The sequence below is a fragment of the Ochlerotatus camptorhynchus genome, unplaced genomic scaffold (assembly GCF_037179485.1).
Source record: "Ochlerotatus camptorhynchus isolate MF236.1 unplaced genomic scaffold, CSIRO-AGI_Acam_v1.1 ptg000361l, whole genome shotgun sequence".
NCBI classification, from domain to species: Eukaryota; Metazoa; Arthropoda; class Insecta; order Diptera; family Culicidae; genus Ochlerotatus; species Ochlerotatus camptorhynchus.
In genome coordinates this window covers 3964697-3988744 of record NW_027040849.1, presented here as the reverse complement: position 1 = coordinate 3988744, position 24048 = coordinate 3964697, and the positions used below count along the sequence as shown (strand labels likewise).

The window sequence follows — 24048 nt, the reverse complement described above, 5'->3', positions numbered from 1 at the left end:
GCTATAGAGCAACCGTTTCTGCTTATTGAGTAGAAGTTCATGGGTTAAAACCCAAGCCTCGTTACATTACTGTGTGGATCGATCCAGGCCTCTATTGTAGAAAATCGTTAATAATAGAAATTGGTGGAACGATACGGGGATTTCATTTCATTGTAACAGCTTCTTGTAACCGATAATGAACAGCTGGATCGAGTAGACGCACCAATCTACTCGAAGGTTAAATTTTGTCAGACGCAATTAGGTGTAACATCAATTAAGAGACGCACATACCCATTAGCAGCTTAAATTTTGCAACAACTAACAATGTCTAGCGTCTACGGAAATGGATTTTATATCTCAGTTCAACTCAGGAATGGGACAACACCCAGTGAGAGCTGAATTTATAATAGACTCAAAATCATCGAAATACTTGAGTAAGTTTTGCTCAACTCGCAAAAATGCAACATCAAGCATTGAACAACCACTAGTTCGTAACTCTATTTCAAATTTGAAATGAAGAACCATCCTCAATGAATTTGAATTAAATTCCCGGAGATTCCCTGATTTTCCAGGTCCAAAAATGAATAAAGGGTGATACGGTCAAAATTTGGTCAATATCAAGTTGACGTATTTCTTTCAATTTTGCATTTAAAAAACCTGAACACCCCTCATTTTGAAGGTGTGTGTGTGTAGAATGTTGCTCCTATTTTGATTTTGGAATTCACTCTTCAGTTGTCAAAATGCCGTCCAAGCAAGAAGAGCAGCGTATTAAAATTTTGCTCGCGCATCGCGAAAATCCGAGCTACTCGCACGCAAAGTTGGCAAAATCGCTAAAAGTTGCCAAATCAACCGTTACAAATGTAATTAAAGTGTTTGGGGAACGTTTGTCGACAGCCAGGAAGTCTGGATCGGGGGGAAATCGAAAACCGGAAGCCGCTGAGACGACAAAGAGAGTTGCCGGTAGTTTCAAGCGAAACCCTAACCTCTCTCTCCGAGATGCCGCAAATAAGCTGGGTGTATCGTCTACAACCGTGCATCGAGCCAAAAAACGAGCCGGACTATCGACATACAAGAAGGTAGTGACTCCAAATCGCGATGATAAACAAAATACGACGGCCAAAGCGCGATCCCGGAGGCTGTACACGACGATGCTGACGAAGTTTGACTGCGTGGTAATGGACGACGAAACCTACGTCAAAGCCGACTACAAGCAGCTTCCGGGATAGGAGTTTTATACGGCAAAAGGAAGGGGAAAGGTAGCAGATGTTTTCAAGCACATGAAACTGTCAAAGTTCGCAAAGAAATATCTGGTTTGGCAAGCCATCTGTACCTGTGGCTTGAAAAGCAGCATTTTCATAGCTTCCGGGACTGTCAACCAAGAAATTTACGTGAAAGAGTGTTTGAATAAACGTCTGCTGCCTTTCCTGAAGAAACACGGTTGTTCCGTACTGTTTTGGCCGGATTTGGCATCTTGCCATTACGGTAAAAAGGCCATGGAGTGGTACGCCGCCAACAACGTGCAGGTGGTTCCCAAGGACAAGAACCCTCCCAACACGCCAGAGCTCCGCCCAATTGAGAAATACTGGGCTATTGTCAAGCGGAACCTAAAGAAGACCAAAAAAAAAACTGCTAAGGGCGAGCAGCAGTTCAAGGCAAACTGGCTTTCTGCGGCGAAGAAGGTGGACAAGGTGGCTGTACAAAATCTGATGGCAGGGGTCAAGCGTAAGGCCCGGCAATTCGGATTTGGAAAAGCGGAAGCCTAACTGAATATTTTTCCTGAATTTTATACTAATTGAACTTGAAAAAGAAATTTAATTTGATTTTTTAAATAAACGATTTCACCGATTTACACGTGTTTTCCCTTGACCAAATTTTGACCGTATCACCCTTTATTTTTTTAGGAAAGCTAAAAGATTTCTTTAGGAAAGCTAAAATTTCATCCTAAGCTAGTTCTGATGAGATTATTATGGGGGTTTTAAGAAGAATTCCATGAGCAAATCCGAAGGGATTTCTGGGCAGGATTCTAAGAGAATTCGGAGGAGGGTTTAAAGACAATTCACCTAACGGCCAAATTAACTATGATAATGATATTATTAGAATCCTGAAACTACGCCTAATGATGACGGCTGAAAATCTCTTAAGTTTTGATCAATCAATTATTAAAAGAGAAATTCCAAAGAGAGCTGCTAGGAGATATGGACGATAGTTCCAAAAGGATCCAATTTTTAACATAGTTAAAAACATCTTTGCAGAATTTAAAGCTAGATTGAAGAAAGTTTCAAGAGGATTTCTCCGAGAATTCATAAGGAATGTTGAGAGATTTTTAATGAGTTTACGGCAGGGGGGAAATCTTAAACATACCATAAGTTTTTCTGAGTAGTGTTAAAGGAGATTCTGATGAAATCTACAAGGGAACTCAATGGAGAGTTTCACGATAATTCTAAGCGATCATCTCAAGGTCATTTTAAGAAGAATTCAGAGGTAATTCCCATGGAATTCTGGGGTGGATTCCAACGAATTGTTGGGAAAATATTTTTTTTCAATTATTAATGGTCTACCAAGAGATGGCAGCTGAATATCGTTGTGTCACGAGTGATTGGTGATGGAAAGTGGACGCAATCTTTTTTTTCTCTGCTGAGATCCATCTAGCTAGTGCTAGTGTGTTTCATGGTTGATGGGGGTTTCCGCTGCTGTATGAGGAACGTAAGGCGAGAGTGCTGTTTTTAACACCGGTTGAAGAAATAGCGGTAGCACATCTATGGGAGCTCTTCTGGTGAGATCTTTTCTTTATTTTCCCTTAGCTTTCATTAGATTATTATATGAAACATTAAATGCTGGGTACGGGAGGGTCCACCAGGGCACCCGATTGAAGCGAAATGCATGCGGAGAGTAGAAATGCCAACTCCCAGTCTTTAACATTTCATGAATAGAGCGCGGGCTCTTCTTCCCATTCATTTGGGCATCCTCTTGTTGGATGGCCGGTTTGTGGACCGGTTGTAGGATCCTGTTCTTGGAGGGAGATTCTCATTTATCCTGTGGATGCACGTGGGCGATATAGCCCACGGATTCAACTAAACCGTTTTTGGCCCTTCATAAAATGGGAGGTTGAGTACAATTAAAGGATATTAAACTTGATCAAGTGAACAGCGAGGATACTCGACTAAATTTTCAATAGGAACCAAAAATATCCATTAGTACCATCCCAATGACGCGTTCATCTAAATACAATTGATAAATAGCAGATTTTTAGTGATGGGCCCAATCTTAGATCCATAGGCCAACATTAGAGCCATTTCCCCTATCAGTTTTTTGTTTGTTTTAATATTATTTTCAATATCTTATCTTGTCGCACTTCTAACATTTAATTCAATTAGCTTTTTTATTAATAATAAAGTAAACAACAGTTTTACGATATTCTATGTTCTTGAATATTTGAAGCACCATAAAATTCAACTAAACTATGAAGAGGATTTTCCGTTGAATGCAGACCATTTATTTTAGGTTATTGTGAGGTCGTAATAACTCACAACCATAGCCTTAACATATGCTTCACTTTCATTCAGCTCCAAAGTGCCAAACCACAACAAACTCGACCTCAAATTCCATATTCCGTTCTGCGCGTCGACATTTCCACTAAATTCACTTCATCATCAAAATGTACCTACGTGTTACTAACTTGGAAACAACAAATTATCATGCATATCTTTAGCCGTCAGTCAGTTTAGTTAGTATGGACCGCACCGAGTCTCTCTAAACCGACCAGACCAGACAACAAAAGCAGAGAAAACACCACACACCAAAACACCATCACAACACAAGGTTGGGCGAGACATGAAAGAAAACAACGTTATTCTTGTTCGACCGAGGCTGGCTGGCTAGTTGCCTATATGTACACACAGTTTGGTTGCTCTGGTTGATTCCCGAAGAAAATTGGGACACTAACGTCTCCTCTTGTATTCTTCGCAAATATATGTGTAGTACAGTTATTCGCCTGCCACCATGCCGTGCGAAACTTGTTCATTCAACTTCACTACTCATTGGCGTATTTTAGCACACGCTGAAAAAAAAAATACAGTCCTTGGTGGGATTTTTTTCGCACAACCGTCAGCCTTTAGGGCTACGAGGACGAAATGAGCCACGGAAGCATTCGTGCAGTCTGTCACCTATAGCACATTAATTACTTACATTTCACAACCGAAACGCACCTTCTTGTAATAATCCTATATATATTCAAAACGGTACGGATTTTTCGACATGAATTACACTGCACTTCTATCTACCCAAACAGGGAATCACTAGAAAAGGTGTGAAAAATGTGGAAATCCGCGCGCGTGGCACACATCCAACGGAATACGACGACGACGACGACGACCGTCTCAGGGGACGATGAAAATCCGAGTAAAAGTGGTGGGCTCCACTTGTTCTTCTCTTCCTGGCTCGCACTACTGAGCTGAGGCCGAGACTCGTACATAGTGTGGGTAGGGTTTGCTGGTTCGACGTTGGTTTGCGTGCGGTGGAGCTATCCACACGGGCAAATACTACCATCGATGCGATGGTTGCCCCCCTCTACCGATTTAGGTACATATTGTTATTGTTGTAGCTATATGTAGGACACTTTACTGTGAATCTGTTTCGTAGTCGTCAGATGGGCGATTTGGTTTGTTAGTATATCCGCTTAGGGGTGTAGTGTTTTGGTGAAAATCCCCCTTTAATGAAACAACACTTAAAACGACGAACCGAGCGAATCTACCACACTAATATTGAAGCATTTTCTTGAAGTGTTGTCAAAAGTAGGAGTTTATTGGCCAGCTCGTGCGAACCAATGATCGGGGTAATTTATGATATTTTATAGATATTTGACATTCGCTTTGGTATTCCAAAGAGCTTCAATTCATCAAATACCAACAAAATGTCTGAGTATTTTGGTGATTCTGCTGGTTGATAAGATATTATTCTGAAGATCTCATATTGTTCAATAAATCAAATCGTGCGTTTAAGATATTCTAATAAAATAGCAGGATGGTCAGGAATTATTCCAAACACCTTAAAGTCATCAAATAATGCATAATGTTCTCGTGAGAGTTTGGCTATTCTTCTAGTTGATTCGTTATTATTCTATAGATTTCTAATTGTTCAATAGATAACATCATGAATCAAAGATATTATATCAAGACAGTCGGTTGATCAGGCATTATTCCAAAGACCTGATATCGATCAAATACCAGCATAATGTTTTCTGGGTATTTCGGCACTTCTTCTGGTTGATTAGTAATTATGCTGGAGATCTCGAATTGTTCTGTAGATCAAATAATGCTTCTAATATATTCTTGCAAGAATGACGGTTAATCACGAATTATTACAAAGACCTTCAATTGATCTAATACCTGCATACTATTATCTGGGTGTTTTGGAAATTCTTCCGGTAGGGGAAATGACTTGAATGTTTGTCTATGGATCTAAGATTGGGTCCATCGTTAAAAATCTACTATATGTCAATTTTATCTAGATGAACGCGTCATCGGGACGGTACTAATGGATATTTTTGGTCGCCATTGAACATTTAGTCGATTGCTGAATTTATGTATGGTACCAAATTAAGTGCATTTTTTTTGCTGTTGTCTGATGACGGCTAAGACCATGGTTGGTTCATTTTGCCAAGGGGCATTTAGGCCGACATTACATCCATTTCCCCTATATTAGTATTTTTCTGCAGATTTCTTGTTATTCAATAAATCAAAGCAGGCATCTTAGATATTTTTGAATGTAAATCGGTTGATCAGGAATCATTCCAAAGACCTTCAATTCATCAATTACCTGCATAATGTTCTCAAGGATTTTTGTTAATCCTTCCGGTTGAGAAGTTATTATTCTGCAGATTTCTAATTGTTATGTAGATCAAATCATGCATTTAAGATATTCTTGCAAGAAAGTCGGTTGATGAGGAATTATTGCAAAGAGCTTCAATTGATCAAATACCAGCATAATGTTCTCTGGGCATTTTTGAAATTCTTCTGATTGATAAGTTATTATTCTGCAGATTTCTAATTACACTAGTTTACAAAAAAAAAAAGTCTAAAAACATAACTTGAATCTTAGGCTAATGATTTTCATGTAAAATCGCGCGCTGAATTCAAAAATGTATTAAAAAAATCTCAGTAGGATAGTTTTCGAGATACAGTTAAATAATGAAAATTGACTTTAAAAAAGTGTGTTTACTAAAATACAAATATCTCCGGTTTTAATGCGACTATATCAATTATTTTAACGCCAAATTAAAGGAAGACCATTTTCATTCGATTAACTGAACATCAATTGTCAGTGAGATTATTGGTATTGTTGTTGATTAATAGTTTGTTTATTAATTATTGTTTTTTGCATTTTTCTAAGAAAAATTGAATTTCTGCTAAGTTTTTAAGCAGTGTAAATAAAAATGTTTGTAGTTGCTGTACAATTAGTCTCACTAAAAATGGGCTTTTAAAGTTCGAAAGCAAATTTTATCATCTTCAATTTGGCGTTAAATAAATCATATTTGTATTTTAATAAACACATTTTTTTGTGAAATTAGAAATTTCTTGTTTTAGTTTTGATTCCTCTCGAATAAAAGCTCTATGTCGTAAACAAACTAGGGTACGTGGTCCAGTTATGGCACTAGTGCTCAAGTCGTTGTCCCTAGGGTGTAACTCAAATTTGAAATACGTTTGCATGGCCTTTGCAACCACTAAGGCCGTAACGCGAAGCGAAGTGGAATGCGGTGCGAATGCGGCTTACCTGTTTCCTTGTGCGTCCATATAAAACGCTTAAATTAAACCTGTCATAATGGATGCGCTACTAATAGCGAATTTGTTTATTATTCAGTTCCAACCTGGATCGGGTATCAAGATCGGCTCAGTTTGTTTTCTGACAAACGTCAGTTTGATCGATTGTTTTTAAAACCTACCTCAGGTTGAGGTCCGCACTGACAAAAAGTTCGGTTAAGTTTCGGAAGCGATAAAACAGAACGTGAAGTGGTTTGACGCTTGTGCATGCATTGACTCTTCTGTAAAAAATGGCGGTCTAAGTAGAACATCTAATTCCACTTGTTTTCGCGAGGAAACAACATTAGGACAAAACTTTAAAGCAATACAGAAACAGATTGCCAGTGGACAAACTGTGGTGACAAGCTTCGAACGAATAGGGGGGCGAAATAACAAGTAAGTTAGATAATAACCAAATTTTTCGTTTTGTTCAATTTATTATCATTTTTAGCGGATACAGTCAAGAAAAAATTGAAGTCTCTACGAGATACGTTCGTAAAAGAACTAAAGAAAGTCCCGGAAGGAAGATTTGGAGACCCAGGACCATCTTATTATGAAGTATGCTCCGCTTGGCCGCATATTAAGTCGATGCTTTTCATCAAAGACCAAGATAAGCCAAGAAAAGCTGGAGGGAATCTTTCTGTCACCGATAGAATTTTTATTGAAGATGATTCACAGCCAACAGAAACTTGCGACGAGCTCAACGAGCAATTGATTGCTATCGAGGCACGGAAACTGAAGCTGCTGGAAGAAAAGGTAAACAAGTCTAATGCTGATAACGATGAAGCTTCTTTAAAAGTCTTCTACCTCATGTCCGCAAACTGAAACCAGAAGAAAAGTTGGAGTTTCTTTCGTATGGATGTGCAAAAGTTAGTCCAGGCCCATGTGTACAACAAGAACCGATTCCTGAATGATCCGAACGAGAATATCCCAAAGCAGGTTTCTACGCCCCAGTTAGAGTATCGTTGATCAAGGAACTCCTCTCTCATTTGGTTCCAGATACAACCACTATTCACCTATTCCACACACCCAAGGAGAAATTGTTACCATTCATGATCCGGCAAGCAGTAAACCCCAGCGATCTACCATGATCAATAATAACATTGTGAAGTATGCATATAGCCTTAACGATCTCATCAGCGAACTCCAAATTGATCTTAATGGGCTTCCACAGGATCCTCCACTTTGCGGTCAACATTCCAAACGCACATTCAATACATTTCCTTGCTCTGGATAATCGTGCATTGCAATATTCCTTTTCCGGATCAAGCTGTGACCGTGGATATGGGCGGAGCAAGTTCCGCTTTAAGGGATATGCTTCATCATTCACAAGACGCGACGCGAGACAAGACACAACACTTATCGTTCTTACAACTTTAAAATAAATTAAAATTTACCTTACTGTCGACCGGTTTCGGGCGTGATGCTGCCCATCTACGGGACAATGTCCGACTGATTACTTGGATGTTCATACGTTGTTCCGTACACGTCCAAAAAGAAGAGAAGAGAAGCTACTGCCACCGTGTTTACAATGTACCCATGGAGGATGACGAGTTTGCAGAGGAAAGAATTTGTATCTACAAAGCGGCTGAAGTGAATGGGTATGAAAAGGAGTTCGTGGACAAAATTCTCCGAAAACACAAACGAAAGAAGCACCGACAAAATATAACTACACTAGAACCAATGGGAGAGGAAGTAAAAAGAATCAGCCTGCCGTTCTATCCCAAAATTACGAATCCAATCAAATCCACACTCAAGCGACAAGGACTACAGGTAGTACACAAGAGCGACAACACTTTGCGTGACCTGTTGTGTAATTTGAAAGATAAAGTTCCGCCGGATGAACAGTCTGGAATTTATCAAATTCTATGCAAGGATTGTCCTTCAGTCTATATTGGACAAACGCGCCGCAAAGTAAAGGTCCGTCTAAAGGAACATAAACATGCTGTAGACAACAGAAAATCAAATGAATCAGCTGTGGCAGTACACACAATTGGCTTAAACCATAACATTGACTGGAAAGGTGCAAAACTCATTAAATCCGTCAGAAAAACTACACATCTAAACGCCTGGGAATCATCATTCATCACCAATGCTGCTGAACCATTAATGAATGAAGATGAACCCCCCATTATATCCTGCCTTTTCAACCTGACAAATCTGAGAATCCAGTAGCTTCTCTTCTCTTCTTTTTGGACGTGTACGGAACAACGTATGAACATCCAAGTAATCAGTCGGACATTGTCCCGTAGATGGGCAGCATCACGCCCGAAACCGGTCGACAGTAAGGTAAATTTTAATTTATTTTAAAGTTGTAAGAACGATAAGTGTTGTGTCTTGTCTCGCGTCGCGTCTTGTGAATGTCGTGTAGTTCTTACGTTAGCACAAAAGATAAAAAAAAAAATAAGTGATATGCTTCATCTCCGACGAAAACGTATGGCATATCCAAGCTTAGCTCTCGAATGGGTTATCTGGGGGAACATTCAACTTTCCTTTCTCCAATAGTTAGTACAAGTCGGAGACACTAAACTTTCCTCCATCACGTTGCTTGCCATATCCTACAACTTCCACCACCAAGAACTTAGCATTGGCATCTGCAACACCTTGCAACACGGTTGAATGGAATGCTTTATAATTAAAGCACATCGATTCAGATCCATTTCGACATTTTATCCGCATATGTTTTCCATCAATGGATCCGACACAGTTTGGAAAGTTCCATTTTGTCTAATATCCTTCAGCTACAGATCCAAACATTTGTTCCGTTGGAGTTGGCATGTAGATGGGCTGAAGAATTTCCCAAAAAACCAGCACTATATCAGCTACTGTTGATCGACCCATACGGACAGAAAATCCAAGTGTTATAAAGGATGATCCAGTAGCAAGGTATAAAAAATTGCATAATATACATTAATTTGTGAAATGAAAACTTAAACTGATAATTTAATTCTAAGAAACGCTGTACCTTAGGGTGACAACTAATTCGCAAGGAAAGATTGGCTCTTTAGTGCAATTTGTCCAGTCTTTAGTTAGCTTATGTTTAACCATATCGAACACGAAATCAAAAGCTTCCATGGTCATCCTTGTGTAGGATCGAAACTTGTCCGGATATTTTCGCAGCTCCTGGAAAATTCGGTTAAACTCTCCATCTCTCCTTCTATTTCTGTTGATTGCATGTACAGCAAAATCTCTTTCTTTATTCAACAAAATAACATGTATCGTGCTTGGACTTGAAGAAGCGAAGAATTCATAATCGGATGAATCCATTTTCACTAAAGGGTGATACGGTCAAAATTTGGTCAATATCAACTTGACGTATTTCTTTCAATTTTGCATTTAAAAAACCTGAACACCCCTCATTTTGAAGGTGTGTGTGTGTAGAATGTTGATCCTATTTTGATTTTGGAATTCACTCTTCAGTTGTCAAAATGCTTCCAAGCAAGAAGAGCAGCGTATCAAAATTTTGCTCGCGCATCGCGAAAATCCGAGCTACTCGCACGCAAAGTTGGCAAAGTCGCTAAAAGTTGCCAAATCAACCGTTACAAATGTAATTAAAGTGTTTGGGGAACGTTTGTCGACAGCCAGGAAGTCTGGATCGGGGGGAAATCGAAAACCGAAAGCCGCTGAGACGACAAAGAGAGTTGCCGGTAGTTTCAAGCGAAACCCTAACCTCTCTCTCCGAGATGCCGCAAATAAGCTGGGTGTATCGTCTACAACCGTGCATCGAGCCAAAAAACGAGCCGGACTATCGACTTACAAGAAGGTAGTGACTCCAAATCGCGACGATAAACAAAATACGACGGCCAAAGCGCGATCCCGGAGGCTGTACACGACGATGCTGACGAAGTTTGACTGCGTGGTAATGGACGACGAAACCTACGTCAAAGCCGACTACAAGCAGCTTCCGGGACAGGAGTTTTATACGGCAAAAGGAAGGGGAAAGGTAGCAGATGTTTTCAAGCACATGAAACTGTCAAAGTTCGCAAAGAAATATCTGGTTTGGCAAGCCATCTGTACCTGTGGCTTGAAAAGCAGCATTTTCATAGCTTCCGGGACTGTCAACCAAGAAATTTACGTGAAAGAGTGTTTGAATAAACGTCTGCTGCCTTTCCTGAAGAAACACGGTTGTTCCGTACTGTTTTGGCCGGATTTGGCATCTTGCCATTACGGTAAAAAGGCCATGGAGTGGTACGCCGCCAACAACGTGCAGGTGGTTCCCAAGGACAAGAACCCTCCCAACACTCCAGAGCTCCGCCCAATTGAGAAATACTGGGCTATTGTCAAGCGGAACCTAAAGAAGACCAAAAAAACTGCTAAGGGCGAGCAGCAGTTCAAGGCAAACTGGCTTTCTGCGGCGAAGAAGGTGGACAAGGTGGCTGTACAAAATCTGATGGCAGGGGTCAAGCGTAATGCCCGGCAATTCGAATTTGGAAAAGCGGAACCCTAACTGAATATTTTTCCTGAATTTTATACTAATTGAACTTGAAAAAGAAATTTAATTTGATTTTTTAAATAAACGATTTCACCGATTTACACGCGTTTTCCCTTGACCAAATTTTGACCGTATCACCCTTTAGTGACAAAACACATGCATTTTCATTTCATTTTCATTTTGCAGCGTTTGGTGGGGCAATGGGAGCGCAAGTCAATCCAAAGCCGAGGATAAAGGACGGATAATGGCTGAATAGTCTATGCGGACCACTTGAACGCCATGGGAAAAGGAAGGGATTGAAGAGGCCGGTTATTGGGGGGTTTTGAGGAAATGACACATAGTGATGCTAAATGTAAAGAAACCGAAAATCCATCTCCCACGGATTCATCCTTTCACATATAAACCAAATTGATATTTTAAAGCAATAATCAAAATAAACAGACAATACATGAAAAGGCTAGTTGGCAGTTGCTTTAAAGGCTAGTTGCCTCCCTAAGCGGACCCTCCGCATCCTAACTCTTCTGTTAATCCACTTAATGCTACTAGGCTGTCTAAATTTTCTTATTTAAGCTCGTTTGATGATTATGATATCTCTAGTCTAATTTAATAAATAATTGAAATCTCTAATCTACCTACCATGCTTTATTAAGTACCTGCACTTGTGAATGTAATCTAAAATTTAACGTGTTTCAAGTTGTTTTTTACTTTGACCTATATTTAATATATATTAATTCGTCCCAGGTGACACCTTCAAGTGACTAAAATGCTTCACTTTGAAGTTAGTTTCCTAGCTGATTTTTAAATTACAAAGGGTATATGCTTCAACTACGCTCACACGTTTCCACTATGTCGCACCACAAAAATACGTATGGTTATCACAATAGAAGCACGCAACAGTGGAAATCCCGAGCCATAGTTCAAACACTTATCCCAAATCAAAATGAAGCACATATAAGATTAGTTACAATACCATGGTGGTGTTTCATATTGTTTCCTGAGTAATGCTTCATAGAAAACAACAATGAAAGCTTGTCACGCAAATAGAAGGAGCACCGTTGGGCACTTTCTGAAATATTTCAATAGTATAATTCCCTTGCAAACCCAAATAAATCTATCTGCATTCTCTTATGCAATGGTTCTCTTATGCAATGGTTCATCAGAGAGGGGAAGCTCAGTAATCCTCATCGCATGTGCATGACGCCATGACCCAACGATGCCGGACCTAAACCAACCGTCTCCAACGCTCCACTATGAAGCATAAGATTAGGCCCGCCCACCAACGTCCAGGTTAAAAACTAGCCAAGGGAAGGGTACGTTTGATTTAGCAGAATTTCGCGTCTATTATGACTCAATTTTATGTCAAAATTGACGCTCGTATATGTCAGTCTCAGAGCACCTAAATTTACATCAATTTTTTAAGTGTGTACGCTCTGATCTCATGATGCTGATCGACATTGAAAAAAACGCTAGCATCGATCACAATTTTTATAATGTTTCCACTTTAACGGTCAATCCGGATTATATGGAGAACCAGGATATGGCCACTATTACCCCAAAATATAGTTTCCATATTAACTACGCTTTCTTCTCGTTATTCTGAACAACATAGAAGGAATCACAAGGTTCTAGAACAATTTGTATAATATGGCCACTTTATCGGTCGTTCCGGATCCTCCTTTGGGCCAGTAGAGCATTCCTGAGGCCGTATATGGTGTCGATCAATTTCCAGTAATATACGTTAAGTTAGCTGTAAAACTATGTCGATAGATAGTGATATTTCATATTTTACCGGGAACTCGGGTTTATCGATTCAGCAGATTTTTTCCTTTAAGAATATGTATAACATGTTGACTGAAACTATTTGCCAGCCGAGATATTCAATTTAGTTGCGGTTTTGTCAATGTTTGTCCACTGTGCAGTGTGTCTGTTTTCAATGCAAGCCGAAGACGTTATGATTTTTTGAGGCGCAATAACCTCTGGTCACGTCTTTCTTCGGAAGGGAAGTAAAGTCGTTGGTCCTGGCAAATGTGGTGATGGATACGATAGGTGCCAGATATGCAAGTCGCTTCCCTGGCACTCGATTGCTGTTAATCACTAATGAACCATTTAAGTCAAGGCTATTTTTCGATGTTCCACTGCACACTGGACCAGGAATGCAATATAGCGGAGAAAAATTATTACCTCCGAAACGAAGCATTTTCGCGATTTGGTGTCTTGGGCAATGTTTCTCATCATAATAAGGACCATCTTTTGACATAAACAAATAGTTCAAAACTCTTCCGCAAAGATGGTGCCACACTGTAACTTTTTTCTCTGACGTTTTGGAGACTTGATGTCTTCGGCATAGTTGTTTATCTTGACAAAATAAACAGCTCTTACAAGAACGTAAAATTTCTACAGCCTACTGGTTCAGAGTTATATGGAGTTAAAGATAAAATGTCGATAATATGTTTTTTTCTTTCTATTCCGTTTTTTTTTTTTTTGCTTACAACCATATTATGTTATATTTTTTTCTCTTATGCAAATGCATTAAATAAATAACTTTTGTGAAGAAACATGCTGGTTTAAGCTTCAAATTTTAAAGATATTGTTGAAAAAAAAACGAAAAAAACAACCATTTTTGAACTTTAATATTTTCCAAAGCGCAAGAAAACGCAACCTGACATTTTCAGCAAAAAATAAACAATACTCGATAAACAAAATATCCAAATTTGAGAGAGGTATATTTTGGTGTTTTTTTGGATTTCTAAATTTTAGTGGAACATTTTTTTTCTATAAATTTTTTTATTAAATTTATTGAAATTGCTTTTTGAAGACTTGACGACTTTGGTAAAGTTGTTTATCTTGATAAAATAAACAACTCTTCTTAAGACGTCAAAACTCCACAGCCAACTGTTTTCGAGTTTCGGAGTTATTAACTTTGCTCCATTAGATTGCATTCCTGGCCCAGTGTGCACTGGTAGTATTTAATAAAAATCCCCTTATAGAAATTTATAAAAGTGGAAATAATACGCTTTTGATGCATATTCAGGTCAAAAAAAGTTGATGACAACCTAAAAAAATCCTCCATGGACTTTGCCTTTGAGTTTTTTCCTCCAAATTATTGCTAAAACAATTAAATAAAAAGGCATATTTCTGTACATTTTTTTCCCGCTTTACTACCAGCTACCAGAGAGATTTTTTCTCTCCCACGACCTCAATCTTTCAACATGCCATGTATGTTGATCACACTTGTTTTTTTTATTTCCCTCTCACATACTAAAACATAAAGTACCTGTTAATCTAAATGCATATATATATATATAGAATATATAGTAAAGATACTGAATTCGGTAAAGAGGCGACATCTTATCCATTTGAAGATCTTATGTTCGATTGGAATAACTTTTCCTATGACTGACAGATAAACGATTGTTCCAATTTTGACATGTCGTCTATTTATAAATTCAGCCTCTTTAATATAGAGGTATTATGTTTTGCACTGCACTGTCTTTTGTGAACAATTAATGGAAAACAGATTACGCAGCAGTGACATCTGATGTAAAATGAATGCAAAAACTTGACTAAATGGTTAATTGGCGGAACAGAGACCGACGTTAAATAATAAATAAATAATCTTTTAAATAACGACCTGAAAAACCGGGTTGTTCCCTAGTTGCTAGTGCTACCCTAATATGACGTGTTTTGGTTCAAGTATTGAGAACACTTCATAAGAAACAAGCAACACTGGTCTCTCAGCTACATATTATTATCACACCACACAGCTGCCATCGATACGATCCAAACTAAACTGGTAGTTGTTCCAATCGGTCATGACTATCACACATTCATTACAGTTACTTCTCCTCATGTACTGAACTACGCGACTGAAGGCTGCACTATACAGGTTTGAATACGCCATGAAAAAGAAGCAACCAAACACCGACCGATTATAGGCGAGACGGCCGTCGGCGGTGGTGAGTAGGTAGGTAGGTAGGTACGTACGCAACATCTTGTTTTGATTCCACACAACCAAAGAAGCCCCAACAACAGCAGAGTTCGGAAGCACCCACAAAACCTTGTGCGAATGTCTGTTTGCCTTCCCTTGCATTCAACGTATACCAGTTGGTAGTATTATAGTTGTTGTAGTTGAGTTTTGTCTGGTTGGTACCAACCGGAGGCGCTTTACTCGTGAGCGCTCACTTGTTATGTATCTACTAATGATATGCGGCCCGCTGAAGGCCTGCGAAGATCACCCGTATTGTTGTGTTGTGGGGTAGCACTACTTTGTACAAATTTACTCAATGAATGCTGCTGCAGAGGCGCTGGATGTGAGGAAGAAACATCTGCAGTTGTATGCAGATAACAGCAAGCTAACGCTGAATCACCCTGTTGAACATCGGGGGTAATTTCGTGAGATTTCTGTTATGCATTCGATGACGATGATTTCGAATGATCGGTCGGTCGGAGGCAGGAAGAGTTGCGAAAGTAGTCAGATCGGAGTTATGCGACGAGTCGCATTGTACATTACCATAATCGCTGATGTATGCAGGCACAAACCACAAAAGGGAAACTCTGCACGTACCTATGTGATTTCTTCCGCTTCAAGGGATCGTGTTCACGATCAAAAGACATGTGACTCCACCGGGATTCGTTATGAAATACCACGACACTACTGTTTTAGTAAGGTTTTTACAGTGCATCACCTCAGTAACCATTAGCAGAGCAGTCAATGACCGTGAAGTTAACGAACTCGGTACAGTAGGAAATAGGGACACATACTTGAAGAAGACAATGAACTTGGCTTAATTTTCACATTCGAACAAATTTGCATTTCCTTGCGCGACGCTACGATAGGAATAACCAGTAAACCCGTTGGCACTAAATTATAACAAAGGAGACATGAATTCGGCATCCGCCATTTTCCGAACCGTGCGTAGTCAGTGCAATTGCAAATCAAAACCGCGCCAGCAAATGCGACTTGAATTCAGTGTAATATGAGTGCGCAAGAAACGAAAAAAAAACGACTAATACCACTTGATAAAGTCTGTGGCCTATGTGGAGGGGGTGGGGGTAATTCAAGACTGCCAATTAAAAATAGACACCTCTTTCTTTAAGCTGCGAGATACGAGACACGCTGCAAGGAGATAAAAGCGATCCAATGCCGAGCGACCTGCGATCGACGACGCGGTGGCGAAAAAACGAATTTTTCACTCGCGTGAGCGCGTGACTACGATTGGCAAGAGTTGATATAATCAAAAGTCTTCCTTCGGAAGGGAAGCACATCTCAACATTCATGTAATAGACCTACGGATTTCAGCTGATGTGTCCAAACGAACAGTCAACTCGTATGAAAGTGATTGTACTCCGTCAGGTATTTGCTATCGCTCCAGGAATCATTTATGAAACTTAATGTTTGATTCCTTGAAATAAAGATTTCTATCTGTATTGTAAGTAGACTCAAGATGGTGATGCTCGCGGAACATTTGAAAAGGGTCCAAAATGTAAACACACCAGAAAATGATTTGAAAATTTTCCCGTCACTATTTAATTCACATATAAGATGAAGTAATGAAATTGGGTTGTTAGCGGAATGCTTAAATAAAACAGCAAAAAAGGTTATCTTCCATTTAATTCCACTTAATTAATTTTGGTATCCATGACAGATACGTATTTCGACTACAATGTGCAGTCTTCATCAGTGTCATTCCCACTTATATAAGGATATTGAAGTATATTAGGCATTTATATTGTTCATAATAATAATAGTAACTGTATCTCAGTACACAACATCCAAAATATTCGAAAAGTTTTCAAAAATACATGAAAATCGATAACAATTTAATTTCAAAAATTAATAAGCCTTTTCGAGAATCAGGGTTGAAAATTCTCTGGGAAGAATCACCTGGGTGCGAGAGATATCCCCGCATAGAAAAATACCATTTCTAGAACAGTTCAAACTTCACTGACACCTTACTAGCTATGTTAACTTTTCACAAATAGTTTTGTTATGGTTTATGGAATGTAATAAACATTAAAGAAACACTACTTTCAACTGTTACAGTTTCTGGTATGTTTCAGCTAAATTTTGTTACGGTTGATCAACTATACTGAACTGTTACAAAACATTACGAATAAAAGTTGTAAACAACTTGTACAACGCTTACGTGTTTCGATTATGGTTGCTTTATGTTTTTACAATTTGTACAAACAGAAGAAAACGCTTTTGATTGAAACGGTGCTCGTGAGTTCATTGTGTTGTTTTGTTCGTTATTTTATTTTTAAAACCCTTGGTAATATTAGCTTAAAGCATAAAATATTTCTTAAAAGCGCATGCATTTTCTACACAAATATTCAGGGCTAACAGCGGTTTACATGTGAAGGAGATTTCGATGTTGGTGGCTCACATCATCCAAAAAGGAAATCGAAGCAGGTACGTTATGCCGGGGCCTTTTTATCTTCCAGAAATGGAATGGAGTTTGTTTTGCAGGGCAAATTCATTTATCTATTCATTTTATATTAGATCAATAAACATGTTACCAAGAGCAAGGGAGGTGTCCACAAAAAGAAATCTTGTAAATCACATTAAAATTAAAGAACAACCCATGATGGCTGTATTCCGGATAAGCTACGACAGTATTTATTATAACGTCAATAAGTATAGTAATTTATACCATTTCATAGTATATCATGAAGTTAACAACAATGGTTGGTTCTAAACCGTACTACCTTATTCGAAAGTTAATGGAAATAGTTTCACATATCCAACTAGAACCTTTTCTGATGTGGTAAGGCTATAGTTGTTTTGCTAAAAATGTATGAGAAAAAGCGAGATTTCGTATGGTGAACGTTCTTAACCACCCATTGTTCATATGGTTGGGTCTTCGAAAACCTTAATCAATATGGTCAAAACTTTATCTAGGTATGGTTTGATTAAAGTTGACTGAACCTTTCTCATTATGGTGTTCAGAGGAAGATAAACCATTTTTAATGTGGTAATTGTATGGTTGTGATTTATGCGGGTCATTCTCTGAGGTGAATCTCTGCTTGTCTCCTAGGAGATTTTTCCTGACACCACTGGAGAGATTGTTAGACACAGCACGAGAGAGTGAGAGAATTAACAGTTCACTGCTTGTCTGTCTTTACACTCACTTCCGTGAGAAAGATGGCAGCGTAAATGCGTTATCGTTTTTCCAATAATTCCGACAGAGCTTGACGTGAGTGTGTGAAAACATCAATAAAAATTGCTGAAAAACGTATACAAGAGGACAAATTGTGAAGTTTTTTCACGATGAAAAAAGCCCGGTTTGACGACGATACCGAAAAAGTGGTTGTGAATAGACTGTTTCTATGCACCACCTATGTAGAGCTAAGGGATTATGAGAGAAAATGTCAACCAAGCCGTTTGTTTACATTAAAAATTAACGCATATCTAGATAGAGCTGGAATTAGGGAATAACAGCTTTTGTATACAATGACTTCTCTCGATAATTTCAAGGAATTCAAGACATGCCCACGCAAACCAACATAACCATTAGGTAGAGGAACTCTTCCCCTACTCGGTGGTAATGTTTATTTGCGTTGGCGAGACCTGACTTTCTAGAAATCATCGAAAGAAGTCATTGTTTACAAAAGCTGTTACGCCCTTATTCCAGCTCTATCAAGATATTGAAATTCTACTTCTGAATTTAAACAAGAGTTGAAACAGCAATGAATAAAACGATCTAACAATCAAGACAAATGTTTTGAACTATCTTAATTTTTTAAATTGGGTTTCATAGTACTTTGAAAGAATTAGTCATTGAATTATAGATACAAAGTCTGTTCAAGTCGAGGTTCATGTACAGCTTCCAGTATTAGAAGGTCATCATATCATCGTTATTGCAATACTCTACTACACTTAATCTACCTGAAATGAGAGTTACTTCCACTCACTTGCTAAAAAAAGTTGTTTTCAGCATTATGAAAATAATGAAAAGTTATAATGATAATTAGTACTTGAAATTTAGAATAAGAGGTTGCAAAGAATGTGTTTATCTTTCAAAACCTGTCAATTTTGCTTTCAGAGCGTCACAATTAGCGATTTTATGATTCGTGAGCGTTCACTCAGAGTGAGCGCTCACGAAACGTACAATCGCTGATTGTGACGCACTGAAAGCAATATTTACAGGTTTTATGTGTCAAACACCTACTTTATAACCTCTTCTTGTAACTTGCAAGTACTTATTATCATTATAACAGTTTTTTATAGCAAGTAAGTGGAAGCAACCCTGCCTGAAATAATATTTCGGTCGTTTTTTTTTCAAATTTTGTTTTTAAAACCAGAAGGTTTGCTGTCTGCAATATTTATCTTGGGTGTTGCGATACTGTCTGAACCAATTCCATACTTATGCTGGGTAGTGTATGTATAGGCTGTAATGTGAACGGGATGTAAGCATTTTATTAATTTGGCTGATTTTGAGATGTTTCCATCAGTGTTTTGTTGTTTTGCAAGAAATAACTTTTAAAGACATATTAAGCTATTTTGCACCAAAGTATAACAGTCTATTGCTGAGTTGGAAATAATCCCTCAAAATTACTTTTACTCATAGAAATAAAAAAAAAACAATATTTTAAAATTTGAGTCCTTTCACCGCTAGCATGTTTTTTTAAATAAATGTAGTAGTAAATTAGAGACAAGCAGCCACAAACCGAGTTAGTTGCCGTAACATTGTGAGCAGGTGCAATCTTGAAGGATGAAGGACCAGGAAAAGTATGAAATTAACATATGTACACGGTGTTAGGCCGTTTTAGCATGTGGGCCTATGAATGATTCGAAATATTTAGTTGCTCGGCCGTTTTGAAAATCAAGTTAATTTTAATGATTTTGATCAATAATGCGGAACATTCGTATACGGCTGGTAGCTATTTAGCGGTGCTACAGGATGGTATAAAAAAACGATTTGTTTACATTTTACTCATAGGCCCTTTTCAAATGTTACGCGAGAATTGTAAGCTTATAGGCTATTATCTCGGTTGGGCTCTCTATATAATACAGAATACTGACAGACGACTCGAGCTATGGTGCTCACTAGACCAGTGTAGATTTTCAGCTCGTATTGCGATTTCATAATCAGGAACTTGTTAGACCTCAGATACCAAGAAAAAGTTTTAGAATTGTTATATTGAAAGCAGTGATGGGAAAATGAAATCTCACCAATGCCCAAGATCACGCTTGATTTTCGTAGACAAAAATCAACAAACAAGCCTCATCAGCTACAATTCTAACCGGTGAGTTTGAGATTCAAGAGTTTTGCTTTACACCCGAACGTCAACTGTCAGCTTAATTTATACTCATGCAGTGATGGCGGTTGGATACGGAAAACTAGGAGAAGATTACTGGCTAATCAAGAACTCCTGGTCTAACTACTGGGGCAACGATGGATATGCTTTAATGGCGGTGAAGGGTAACAACTGTGACCGTACCACCGAGGCGACGTATGTAAATTTGAAGTAAGATTTCTGTTTAAATTAGAATTAAGTACAAGAAGTAGTTTTATTTTCGGTTATGTTTCATCTTTTACGAGATGGAATAAAAATGGTTTTCGAATTTTGTAACTTAAAATAAAAAAAAAATTATAAGTTATTGTTGAAATGAGTTTTGTTTGGTAATTGACCGAGTGTTGGTAATTTGCTGCTGAAAAGTAGGGTCATTACAAGGCACAAATACTTTTCACGGCACAATCACACGGAATTTTTATTGCTTCCACTCAACCTAATCATCTTACAACTTACTCGAAATTTCCCGGAACTCCAACCGAACGTCTTAGCTTGGATCCTCGTAGGGGGCACATATCCAACAAGTTTGTATCCGCACCGGAGACTGCTCGACACCCTCGGACAGTTTAGCATGTTTTAGTTTCTTATCAGCATCGATTATCTCCATGATGTGATCCTTGAAATACTTGTTGAATACGTCTACCGTCACCAGGCAGGCCTTCTTGATGGTGATAACCTCGGAGTCACCCTGGAAGTTGTCCTTGGAGAAGACGCCCAACGTTTTGCCAACGTTGGAGTTCTTGATTATGTCCAGCAGCTTTTTCAAAATTGGCCTTGTCTTTGTCGTTTTTATCTTGAACCAACAGCTTCACCGACGGAATGCCCTCCTCACCTAGGGTTACCATATGGTATCCTAAAGGAGGACATGTCCTCCTTTTTCAATAATTTTTCTACATCCTACTTTTGCCGGAAAATGTCCTCCTTTTTAATCCTTTTTTTTCAGTAACATATTCATAAAATTGTTTTCTAAGCGCGTTGTTTGCAGAGCATGTTTGTTTAACTATGTTGCAACCTCATCTTATCTAGCAAATGCCATTCGATACTGGGACCAGGAGTATACTACAGCTGTCAACCGCCCTACACAGTTAGAAATGATTATCGACTTCAATAATATTTACCGAACTTTCAACAGCTACTGTTCGGTAAAAATCAGACATACATTCGTTTAAAAGCTTCAAATCAAGGAAAACATCACCGCAATGGCAAGACTTGATTATTATAACAAGGCTGACAATGTTTTGAAATTAAAATTTAGTGAAGCAGCTTTTGAAATGAGGGTCAAAGTTTTACCGAACGTTCAGCTGTTGAAAGTTCGGAAAAAAAATTACCGAAGTCGGTGAAAATTTCTAAGTGTGTTTATTTAGGCTCTGGTACATTTGGTGAATTTTCACTTAAATTTGACAGGTGGATTTTTTTTTAAATAAACCTTCTATTCTATCATACTTATTTCTGACAGACCAGGAATCAAACAATTTCTCAAAAATCGGACGATCAATAACTGATCGATTTTCGAACATTATAATGTATTTTCGAAGTGTTTAAGTAAAAACTCATCACATTTAAACACAGCTTTAGATTGAATCCAATGGGATTTTCGTCCTATGGTGAAACAGTGTTAAAATCATCAGGTAGCTTAGATGTTTCTATTTCGAATATTGATTTCAATCAGCGATGACATGTATCCTGATTTTTGATCACATTAAAACCTTTGATAAAAACTCATTGCCTCCTTTAATGTTAAGAAAAGGAAGCATTGTCCTCCTTTATCTTCAAACCTCAAATGATATGTCCTCCTTTTCAAGTTTTTGATATGGTAACTCTATCCTCACCGTCCTTCTCGATCTGCTTCCAGAAGTCGATCTTCTTGCTGGTTAGGAAAAAGATGGACTTTTCACACAGCACCTTAATCGTATCGATCAGCGCGTATCTCAGCAGCCAGGTTTGCAGCGAGTTGGATTTGCTGTAGATGGTTTCCTCGTCTACGCCAACCGCCGTCAGAATGCAATCTACCTTCTTCAGTGAATCATCATGGGAAAACTCTGGTTCCTTCCAGTTGGCGTAGAGGCGTTTTATTCGCCGGTAGAAGGAATCCTTACCGAGCACGATATTCGACATTTTCAGGGCCGTTGCGAATGCAAACCAAATCCATTCAATCTGTCAGAAATACCGGGTTGCCAAAAAATCACAGCTTGCTCCATGACCGGCACAATCGGCATAATCGGCACACTGAGAAAATGTTGACCCAAGATTGGTGTGCGGAGTGACCTACCCCTTGATGTTGGGCATCGAATTCCCGGGTTTTTCCTAATGTTCCCGATTATTTTTCAAATTTCCGGATATTTCCCGATTTTCCAGCATCAGTGCTGAGATTTGCCATTCTGCCAAGTTTGTCAATAACACTTTCGCGCGATATTGACAAAATTGTTTATCACGTAGTCACTGATAAACTTGATCTTCAAAAAAACCTTTGGCAAAATCTCATTCATGTTTTCGTCAATGACAAAGATTCACCAGGCAACAAAACGTTTAATTTCGTGCATTCTGTGTCCATTATTGTTATCCAAGCAGTTCAGGACGGAGATGCTTGTTCAACGGCTCCATATAATTGTTTTGCTCAAGTAATTTAATTTCGTTACAAACTAGTTAATAAATAAAACTGCACATGGTCGTCACTGACAGCATTGTCATTGACAATTCAGTGCCAACATTTCAAAGGGGCGTAATTGCTTTTGTAAACAATGACTTTAGCCGTCAATTTCTCGTGAATGAAATCTTACCTATCCAAAATAACAATGCTAGCTGGTAGAGGAGACATTCATCTACCTGCTGGTGTTATTATTTTTCATTAGTGAGCGTTTATTCGCGAGAAATCGATGGCTAAAGCAATTGTTTACAAATGCAATTACGCCCCTTTGAAATGTTGGCACTGAATTGACATGGTTTGCCTTGACGATGACTGTTCGCTCAAATGAGTGACCAAAGCTGAATTTTGAATATCGCCGAGTATTGTCGAGATTTTGCAGCACTGTCCAGGATTTCCCGGTTCAAGGGCCCCACCCTGATTATAAACCATTCTAAAATTCTATTAAATCGAATTCTTACACTTTCTTATTTAATGTGCCTCACATGCTGAAATCAGTAGCTTTGTACATCATAGTCCAATATTATACAATGTTCACTTTATCGATGGAGCCGGTGCCGGTGGTGTAGTCGTAAGCGTGACTGCTTTCTAACACCCCAATGGGTCTAGGTTCTGAGGCATAAAAATCTCTGGTCACGTCTTCCTTCGGAAGGGAAGTAAAGCCGTTGGTCCCGGCCCATGTTGTGTTGAATGGGTGCGATATCCTACGCAGGTGTGGAAGCTGCCTTCCTGCACATTCGATTGTCGTCAATGGATGGCAATCGATGTCCGTCGGTGATTGGCACTAGATTGCGGAACAGAGACCGACGTTAAATAAAGGAAAAAGAAGACTTTATCGATGCTCACTATATCTCGATTCTAATGAGGCGTCACAACACTCTTGTTTTCAATTTTTACCTTTGCAG

General features: G+C 38.7%; 2 protein-coding genes across 4 annotated transcripts in view; both read right to left on the bottom strand.

Moving 5' to 3' along the window:
- The window catches only part of LOC135709434 (ribosomal protein S6 kinase alpha-5-like), a 118764-nt gene that overhangs the window by 92807 nt on the left and 1909 nt on the right, over positions 1-24048 (bottom strand). The window contains exon 1 of one of the 3 annotated variants that reach the window (XM_065231756.1): positions 4165-4421. The exons of 1 other annotated variant lie outside the window; for it this stretch is intronic. The gene's annotated coding sequence lies outside the window, so the exon portion shown is untranslated. Of the gene's footprint in view, positions 1-4164; positions 4422-24048 lie in introns of those variants that run through there. One more of the 3 variants, XM_065231757.1, reaches the window with a different exon arrangement.
- Positions 148-22617, bottom strand: LOC135709576 (FACT complex subunit spt16-like). The gene is made up of 3 exons (XM_065231969.1): positions 22332-22617; positions 21233-21334; positions 148-206 (listed from the first exon to the last, which is right to left on the bottom strand). Exons 1-3 carry the CDS (start codon positions 22615-22617, stop codon positions 148-150), a joined length of 447 nt encoding a protein of 148 aa, XP_065088041.1.